General features: G+C 33.6%; 1 protein-coding gene across 4 annotated transcripts in view; it reads left to right on the top strand.

Moving 5' to 3' along the window:
- Window positions 1-10,368, top strand: part of LOC108970315 (1-phosphatidylinositol 4,5-bisphosphate phosphodiesterase classes I and II) — a 79,776-nt gene that overhangs the window by 25,768 nt on the left and 43,640 nt on the right. For all 4 annotated transcript variants that reach the window (XM_018935630.1, XM_018935631.1, XM_018935632.1 and 1 more), the window contains exon 2: window positions 5,287-5,433. In XM_018935630.1, coding sequence (XP_018791175.1) covers window positions 5,287-5,433 — 147 coding nt within the window. The remainder of the gene's footprint in view (window positions 1-5,286; window positions 5,434-10,368) is intronic.

Below are 10,368 nucleotides of genomic sequence, written 5' to 3' on the forward strand. Positions count from 1 at the left end.
AAAAAAAAAAAAAAAAAAAAAAAAAAAAGGTTTGAATTTCCTTAACAATTCGTGTTTTTTTTTTATTATTTTTCTTTTTTTGTTTTTTACTGATATTGGAAAATTTTTTTGAAGGTTGTCTCTTTCTTCTGTACTTCCATATCCAAAGTTGCGACTCTTTATTATTACATTGTAAAGTCTTTCAGATATTCCAGGTTTATGTGAGTTCCCGTCTGTTAAGCTGATATAGTATTAACTGAATTGCTGAGGCTCTCAGTAAAGATGGCAATATATTATTTATGTTTTTCTCGATAACGGTAAAATAGTCTTTGTTTGCCAACTTATACCAAAGACATAGACCAATATAGTTTTCGAAAGGATATTTCTTGGACAGTGAGTGTATGAATTACGATTATATCTATTTTTTTTTTTTTTGTTTTTTTTTTTTTTTTTGTTTTTGAATGGTCGGTCTATCGCCGTAGGTATGTGGACATGGAATATAAAAAAGTTCCCTAATAATTAAAAATGTGTGTGAAAAAAGAGAATCAAAATTTAAGGAATACGTTTCTTATGTGAGAAGCACCCGCTCCCACTATCCCATCATCAAGCTGTTGCGTTGTTTCTGAACCATCGGTGCATCAATGTGTCATATAAAAATAGAAAATAATAAAAAAGGATGATACTTATAGTACTTTTTTTTTTCGAAAAACAATCAACTTTCAAAATATCCTCTTTCTAAGTGACAAGCTTGCCTTCATATCTACTTCGTGCTTCGGAATTTGAAGCGAGTCTTGTGTAGACATTTTAAGATTTGTATTATTCTTGATTTGCTACGTTTTTTTTTAACGAATTTACAGATCTTGATGCGGGGGCCTTGAAACCATACTACTTCAAATGGTAATGCAAGAGACTCAGTGTACCGTTTCTGGAATTATTTCAGTATCATTTCAGAGTAATTGAAAAATAATATTAACTAGAATTTTCATTTCATATTCGATATTTTGAAATTAAATGTGTTTTTTTTTTCTGGAAAACACTTCACCATATTTGAGATGTCTGGAAAGCATTCGATTTTCTCACTTGTCAGCTTCCGTGTGCGCTGCACATAAGTGGTTGCACACGTTTTCCATCGTCTACAAACGCTTGAATATCAAAGCTGAAAGCGGATATACACTTAAAAACGTTTCCTTAATGATTGTATACACGTGTGTGTATATATGTTTATATATATTTTTTTTCGTTTGCTGATTTTACGCCATATTATAGCAATATGTGGCTCCGTAGACACGCTGCGTTCTTCTTTTGGCGAATTTTGGCGAATTTTCAGATTTTATTTACAAATGCATTTAATTGGAATTTCGTAAGATTTTCCCATATCGCTACGCTTCATCGGTTGGTTTCATCTTATTTACACAGCCATGTCTGCGGTTGTTTGTGTATACGTGTTCATATGCCCCAAATAGCGCAGAGTCTGCATGCTGAGACGATAAATCAGACATTATTCGACATTCATTTCATTTTCAATAATGCAAAAAATCCAATTGGAATTAATGTGCGAGAATTCGCTGTTGAAAGGAGAGATTTTCTTCAATGGTTTTATTAATAATTTTTGGCATGAATGTAAAACGTGTCTCACGGCCAAGAGCAGGGTAGGGTTAGGTGGCTGCACAATTCTACAATTTTTTTGTGCTTGCCACATTTTTACATGCACCATAAAACCGAGGCAGCTTAAACGTTTCGCTAAGTTATTCACGTCGATGTGCATAAATTTGAATAGTAGCGCGGCACTAGATCATCTCACGCGATCTCCTTTGGCACTTCGTGTCATTAACCTTTGGAGAAAGCAGGAGGTAATTGCCTCAAAAGGGTATGTGTGGTATGTGAATTTAATATTCGTAAAAGAACCAAATGAAATAAGTGGCATACATGAGTGATGTGTCAATAACCCGATACAGCGGAAGTTTCGAAATTGAATTATGCATGTATTTTCGAAAGTCATCAACACTAAACATTATTCCGCATTTACAAATCTTTGTTGTAAACTACTTAATTTTAAAAGCGTCAAATGATCGGAGCATGCATAATTTATGATGGAAGCGCTATTTCGAATGACAGCAGAAATTTCTCTTTCAAGTCAAAAATGCACGCACTCGTAGGTAGCACTGCTTGCTGAGTGACATTTACAGACTGGAAAAATACTGCAAATAATTTTAAATACAAAATGACTTGCTCAGAATTTTGATAAAAACCCAACGAGTGGAAATTACGCGCTTCACACATTTTCTTACTTTATCTTTGAAAAAAAATTTAAATAAAGCTTTCACCGAGCGTTTGGTATGAAGGCTTGAAACACAGTAAGCATTGCTTTTTACTGCACTGAAGGGAGTCAACTTTATGCTGATATTATTATTGAATAGAGATCTTAAATTGAAAGCATACAAAATACCGCTTGTGCAAGAACTGAAGCCGCTGGACACTCCCAAGCGCCATTGCTTCACTCTATGGGCTCTTGAAAAGCTCCGAGAAGATCCGACGTTTTTGAGCCCTATTTTGTTCAGCGGTGAGGCCCATTTCTGGTTCAATGTTTATGTAAGCAATCAGAATTTCTGCACTTAAGACAAATCTCTGAAGGCCCTCTATCGACCCTGTAAAATTTTATGAAATTATCAACTATCTAAAGTGCGATAAATCACTTACTAAATAGGACAGGGACATATCATTAACACCCAATTCGCCTAGAAAAGGCTTTATAAGAGTCGTTGCGAAAACTTAACAAAGGGCGTGGCACCGTCTACGTTTAGGTGAAATCACATATATCGGGATCCGTTCGACCGATTTCACCAAAGTCAGACTGCAATCTTGCCTACTTCCGATATAATATAATATTAAATTCCATCTGAATATTTCCTTTCCAGTGTATAAATCAAGAAGCAATTATTATAACGGGATACAACTTTGCACGAATAATATCTTTAAAGTATGCCACCTTGTGACCAAAAATTGTCCAAATCCAACAAAAACTTTTCAAGCCCCTAGATACCGAATATTTAGACCCTAGTACCTATAGTTGACCAAAATATCGGTCAATGTGTGAAATATATAATTGAAATTCAGGGATAGTCCTTTCAACGGTATTTACGTGGGTCAAAAATAGGTTGAATCGGGTCAACACTTCCCTTAGCTCCCATATTTCTAATATGTATAAAGATTTTCGAATTTCCAGGTGACTTTATACCGGCCAACATATGAGTTATAATAGTAATAATAATAATAATAATAATAATAATAATAATAAAAATAATAATAATAATAATAATAATAATAATGATAATAATAATACCCAACGAGGGGCGCAATCCGCGAAGAAGCGGAAATAACCGAGTCATAAAAGGCAAGAGAGTTTTAAGCGTTGCGATCTTAAGCTGCTCAGCTACAGAAACAAAACAGCAGCCAAAATTAAGAATTAAAATTAAAGTTTATAATTTTTAAATGTTACTTGTTAAGAGTAGGTAATGAATGGTAAAGAGTGAGTCTGTTAGATCAATTTGATGGAGCATGTTTTACAATACACCGTTAACTCTTAAAGTTGCTAATGTCAAAATAATGGCACCTTAGCTTTTGAAAGCTTAAGAACACTTAAAATAAAGTGATATTTTTTATTTTTTGAGTTTTATAATTTGATGTATTATATATTCTTTTTATTTATATATTAAGGGCGTCCAAGTGATTTATTTTCCGCATTTTTCTCAGTGTAATAAAAAATTTTGCATGAAAGAGAGATAATATTTACTTTGCTTTGCGTACTTATATCATCCTACCTACTGTACTTTTGTAATTTTTTAAGAAAATATCCCTCTCAACTAAGCCATACTAACATATTTTAAATAACTAAATTTGTATGACCACCTATACTGATATTTTTAATATTTACGTATGCAAATATTTACTTGTCATTGAAAATCAACTCTCATATATATTCTTATTTCTATTTTATCTTCGTTATATTGATAAAGAATTTTTTCTGGCTGCTTGATTGTGACGGCTACTAGCAAAGAGAACAGGAACATTTCCAAAATAATTTCATATTGTTTATTTATGATTTAATGTTATACATCTTTTATTTGCTTGAAAAAACGGAGGAATAAATAAACTTTATGAAATTTTATTTACTTTGGTGACACTCTGTGCTTTTTGGCATTCGAAGCGCTTGGCATTGGAACAATGCCATTCCTATAAAATGGTGTTGGTCAATTGTAAATAAATAGTAGCTATAAATATGCAACAAAAGTAAAATGCAAGTGGGTCTACATATACATATCTCACACCTCTTTGAGTTATTGCAGGAAGTCTTTGAGAAAACATTGGTCAGCATTAACATATTTCAAAATGTGGAAACGGCGAAATTGGATTTGTTAGGTTAGGATGCATGCACGTTACAATCTCTGAAGCAAGTTTTTTTTTTTGGATCGAGTCAACATAGCATGTATAGCTACCACGGTTCTTGTAACAAATGTTTCTAAAACTATATAGTCCTCTGAGAATATAGAGCACCATCTGATAACTGGAAGAATTCCGAAATAAGGAGTCAACAATTTTCAAAATGCTTTTAAAAGTCCTAACAGCATACTTGGAATAAGAGAGATATTATGCTTCATTTGCTCATCCATCGTTCCGATAATTTCTTCTTCTCGCTACAGCGATTGCCAGCGTGATAGAACCGCAGAACCAACACTTTCCTCTAAACCAAATTTTCATTTTGTCTCTGTAAGTTCCCAACGTTCAGTGGCGGTAATAGTTTTATTTTGCTATAAAATTGATGTTTAGCTTGGACGCATTCAGGTTACATAACCCCTTATTATTATCAGTGACTTCAAGCATGCCTGAACCTGGCATTAGTGGCGCAAGATCTCAACAGCTGTTAATGCTGGTACTTTTCGATTCTCAAAATTCTTAGAAATGGAACACCCAAACCTTATATAGTATAACCACAACTATTCTATTAAGGTTTGTATACTTTTCAATATGGTTTTTTTCGACGCTTTTTTTTCCACTCTGATTGAGGTATCTTCACAGCATGCGTCCTTAGCGCATCAATCGCCTCTTTGGATGTCGATAAACGTTGACTAAGAAATTTTGTTTTTTAATATAAATTTTATGCAAGCTTTTTGAAATATTATATCAAACTTTATTATACTCGTACATCTGTTAATATTCGGAACTCAGCTATAATAAAAATCCTACTAGATATATTTTTACTGACACATTGTATGTATTCATTAATTTATTTTCGATATAATTTAATTACAGGATTCGGGCACTGGCACACCGGTCACTATGCGAGTGGATCCCAAAGGATACTATTTATATTGGATTGATCAAAATAATGAGATGGATATTTTGGACATAGCGACCATACGCGACACACGAACTGGCGCATATGCCAAAAAGCCAAAAGTGAGTAAATTTTATGGAGAAATTTTATTACAAATAATTATTACTTGGCTTTATGGCGTTATTATTAATTACGAATATGTGTAGGCGTTATGGCGCGAACATTTAATTAGCTTTTATACTGTGAGACAATTAATTATCGGCAAGATTGATTGAGGCTAAGAGCATCAAACAAAGACAGACACACTAATGCAGCAGACAAAGGGTGTAAAATATGTTGTGAAGCGAAGAGTATATTACATGAGAAATGTTCGCTTATACATAAATTAAATGTATTATAACAACAATAACGTTGTTGGCTATCTCTCTGAATTTCAATTATATATCTCACACACTGACCGGTATTTTCGGTAGAAAGTTAAACAAAAGCACAGCGTTCATATATTCAGTGCTTAGAGTATTGAACACTTTTGCCTCGATTTATGCAATCAACCAGATACTACTCCGCTTTTCTTTCTGTATTTGAAAATAATATAAAATCACAAGTTGTTTTTGTTGAAATCCATTCGGCTATTCTCGTTAATACCATCATAAGCCTAACAAATAGTGCTGCAAGCGTAATAAATATTTATATACATACATACAATTTGTACATATATATAACGATGGAGTATATTAGCAGACATTCGATGCCCGATTGGCGGCAGCAGTTTAACTATAAATAAATCATTAGTAAACAACATTCGCTTTTAATTTGGTCGAACACTTCTGGTGTTGCGCTAGCACAACTCTATTTGCACATAAACCAATATACACAAACACTAAGCTGCTCGCGAACCGAACACTACAACCCACACCCCTTCGAGCACCCACACAGCTCTGCTTGGCAAATAAATAGCGAAGCAATTTCGGAAACATATTTGAATTCCATGAACTAAAATTCATTAAAATTGTATTTGATTTTAACAACCAGAGAATCACAGAGAGGAAAACAAAATTGGGACAGCGCATTGTAAATAACTAGTGATTAATTACATTATGTCATTAGACGACTTGAGTATAAATAAAAGCTGAACCAGTGTGTAGTAGCCCGAAATAACGGTGTGTATTTGTGTTGGCCATTGTAGGCATAAATAGCGCAGTTCGCTTGTAATTTTGGCCATAAAAACAATATCTCAATTTGCTTTAGGCTATGGCTGTAGCAGCAACAATGAAACATCTGCCGTTAACTGCAGTCGCCTCACTTTAATGTAAACATTTTAATATATCAAGTATATATTGTATATCCTTGATTTATGCGACAGCACACAAAGCTAAAATTAATTTGTATTTTGTGTGTGTATTATGGACTGGCTGCTTGCGCTTTATATTCTTGTTATTATAAATTACTTATGTTCCTAGAGATATATGTACTAGAGCTGATCGATTTACCGGGAGCCAAAAAAGAAAATGTCGCTTATGTGAAAAATGTTCTACCTATAGGTCTATTGTACCCTTTCTTATGTCACATATGTTCACAAAGGTGCAGCACAAAATCAGTGCCTTGCTGGGCGCGCTGGAGGTGATGTAATCCCTGTCCACGTAGATGGATCTCAGGGCCTTGAGTGTGTTTCTTCAAATTGCTGGGCAATCTAAAATCAGGTGTGATGAATTTTCTGGTTTGATGTCGCAAAATCGGCAGTTTGCTTAAGAGGCTATGCCCATATTGGACAAGTGTTTCTTGGGTCTGCAGTAGCCAGTATACGTCGCGACAAGGAGACGAAATTTGTCTCAAGGGAGGCTAATCATATAATATCTCTAAACCTTGCTTGGTTGTAACCTCCCAAAAGCAACTTGCTGAGTGCTTCTTTATGGTTCTAACAACATCATCTCGCAGCTACCCGTTTATCCCCGGCACCCAGATCAGGTATACACAGTTGTTAAGCTATGATCGCCTCCTCAACAATCGGAGCTGCAAAAAAGGGGCAATGCGCCGACACGTAAAAAGCTTGCGTATTTTTTTTTATTTTTTTCGAAGCCCTCACACATAATCTTGGCGATCCTGCATGTCTGTAATGCATCCTATTTCCCCATTATTCGTGCGTCAGCCCTTTCCGAAATTTCATGTGTTTTCTTTTTAGTGATTAATGTGTTTTCTGTACTGAGTCGATTGCCAGACGAATGAACTATTTCGCTTGCCTAATTACTTAGTGGCCTGGAACCTATATTGAGTCACTTTACGGCAGCTACTACAACTGCTGCCTTAATTAACGTTTTTGGTTTTAAGTATTGGGGAATATATATAGTCCAGTAAAAGGAAATCCATTACTCTTATTATAGGAGAAAATAGAAAACTAATCTGAAAATAGTATAAACTCAAATCCTAGAAGTAATGTTACCTGTCTACGGGTTAAAACTACTGATTATACATATGACGTGTAGTGAGTGTGCCGGTCGAGATATTGAAATCAGATATGCTTTTCTTATGATTCGTTTAAGGAAAAGCAAGTCCTTCAGCAAGCTCTCACTGTTCTCAACGTGGTTTCCAAATTTTATATTGATGTTTTATCCTAAAAGCTTCATATGTTATCTTAAGAGAACCAAGAATGAACGAAACAGCGACTATGACAATTACGTCAAGTAATTTTCTTTGCGTACCCTTTAGAGCAAAACAGATTGGCTCGTGACGACATGTAATTACTATCGTTTACTGCCTATTATTGGGTTACATATGAATTTGTTATGCCGAGAATTTGTTTTAAGGGGGTATTCTAGTCTAGAAATCAAATTTTGGGCAGTTTTTTCAATTTTATTTAAAAAAACCAAAAAATATTTTTACTATCCATTTTCTTATGATGTTTTTTTTACTGATATCTTAAGAATAGAGGAAAAAAAATTTTTCAAAAAAATATTAAAAATTAAAATAATTAGAGGGGGGGAGAGACAAGTGTAAAAAAATAGCGCATCCTGGTGACATTGTTCCTGACTCTCCTGGTGGTCTGAAAAAAAAAAAAATTAAAAATTAAAAGAAATTCTTAATCAGTAAGGATACTGTTATAGTCCCTACCTCAGGGAACATGAAATAAAAAATTTTCAAAAATGGCGACTGCTTGAAAATAGAAATCATTTTTTACGTTTTTTTTTTGAAATTCGTGAATTTTTTAAATTTATTTAAAAAAAATTTTGACACGATGCTGGTGGGAACGATAAAGGATTATAAAAAGAAGGTTCACACAAACTTTCAAGTAAATCGGCTGTATAGAAGTTGATATAATGCCGGTACCGTGTGGAAAAAGGTAGTTTCGAGAAAAACGGGTTTAAAAAAGTGAGTCAAATTTCTGGCAGTCTAAGTCATTTATTAGTGCGCTAGGTACTAAAATAACTCTAGCTATTAAAATAATTTGAATTTTTAAAAATCCTTTGGAGGATATGTGCTTAAGGGTCTAAACTTTAAATATATGAAAAAAAAATCGAATTTTTCAAAATTCTAGAGTAGAATACCCACTTAAAGTGTTTTTTTTTTTTTTTTTTTTTTTTTTTTTTTTTTTTTTTTTTTTTTTTTTTTTTTTTTTTTTTTTTTGTTTTTGGCTTGTTAGTACAAGAACAGGTCTGCTGGATCGGTAAACCAGCAATTCTTAAACTTTACTCTCTTATCGAACTTTGTCAAAAAGATTATCGGCTGCTACTCCATTTCCTAACCATTCAATTAAAAAGAGATGATTCTTATAGAATACTCTTTCATCAGCATCTGTTGATCTTGAAATATTATATGTTTTTTGGTCGCCGGTTTTTCGATTAATTTGAGGCATTAAGTTTGAGATATTTGAGATCCGGTGCTCCTCAACTGACCAGCTTTCGCTAGACTGAGCTTAAACCACCTGACATGCCATTATATCGATTAACTCGGTGAATTAGTTGAAACCGGTGTTAGCCGCAGTACGTTTTTTGCATAGTTTTAATTTCCACTAGTGAACTTTTTATGTCTACAGTTTCATTTATTTCGTTCCATGTACGGAGTGGAGTTTAAAAATTCTAAACTTTACTTTATTCAATATGTTGCCTCGTCAGCTAGTTTCCCCATTTGTATATTTTACTACAATTGTGGCAAGATATATATATATATATATATATATATATATTTATGTAATCGGTTGCACGTAGAATAACTACAAGGCACCCATTAAAAAATTAACCATTGTGAGGCTAATATAAAGACACACTGACTGCCATGCCTACCAAACAGCTTTTACAAATTGCAAGGGTAGGTCTAATAAAATGCAACTAAAGTTAACATATTATCAATAGATTTCATAAGCGGAAAGCAGACACTTACTTTTGAATGGAAAACTCCTTGCAGAAGACGTATTTACTTTTAAGAAAATATGGTAAAGTTGTAAAAAAAAATTAAGTTTGGTGAAAGTATTTTATATACAATAATTTAGGAAATAAAACATCAAATACTATGATCAGAGGCTTTAATTACCAGTTCGCCGAACTTATCGCTGGCTATCACTTTATTGCTCACATATCTTTGAGGGAGATATAGAAAGGATCGTTTCACAGACAGTTCTGGGTACTTTTGCCGATAGCTGGTACTCAACTATTGCAGTTTTTCGTTTGTCATTGCAAAGGACTGTAAATAAGAGTCTAGGTGTGCCTTTCCATGCAATGTTGAAGAATCAGGACGCTCGGAAGATAATTATTTTTGAATGCCAAATTACTTGAGGATTTATTAAAATGTTTGTTTTTAACTTGAGCGACTTGAACCATCACAGAACTGTCAGGGGATTTATTTATATACAAGATAGTTCTCCGGGATTAATTCAATAATACAGTGCACTTTTTTTTCTAAAAAAATTCTGTACATTTGGTATGAATTTAGCAAGCGGAGCGAAAGCCTAAATTATTATACGACTATTTAGCTTTTCAAGGATTTCTAAAATTTCCATTTTTGGCTATAAGTTACCCGATGCCTTTAATACAGTAAAAATTTAATTTTTTCTAATTTAAGCTAATTAA

Source organism: Bactrocera latifrons, unplaced genomic scaffold (genome assembly GCF_001853355.1).
Source record: "Bactrocera latifrons isolate USDA-ARS-PBARC rearing strain unplaced genomic scaffold, ASM185335v1 scaffold_298, whole genome shotgun sequence".
NCBI classification, from domain to species: Eukaryota; Metazoa; Arthropoda; class Insecta; order Diptera; family Tephritidae; genus Bactrocera; species Bactrocera latifrons.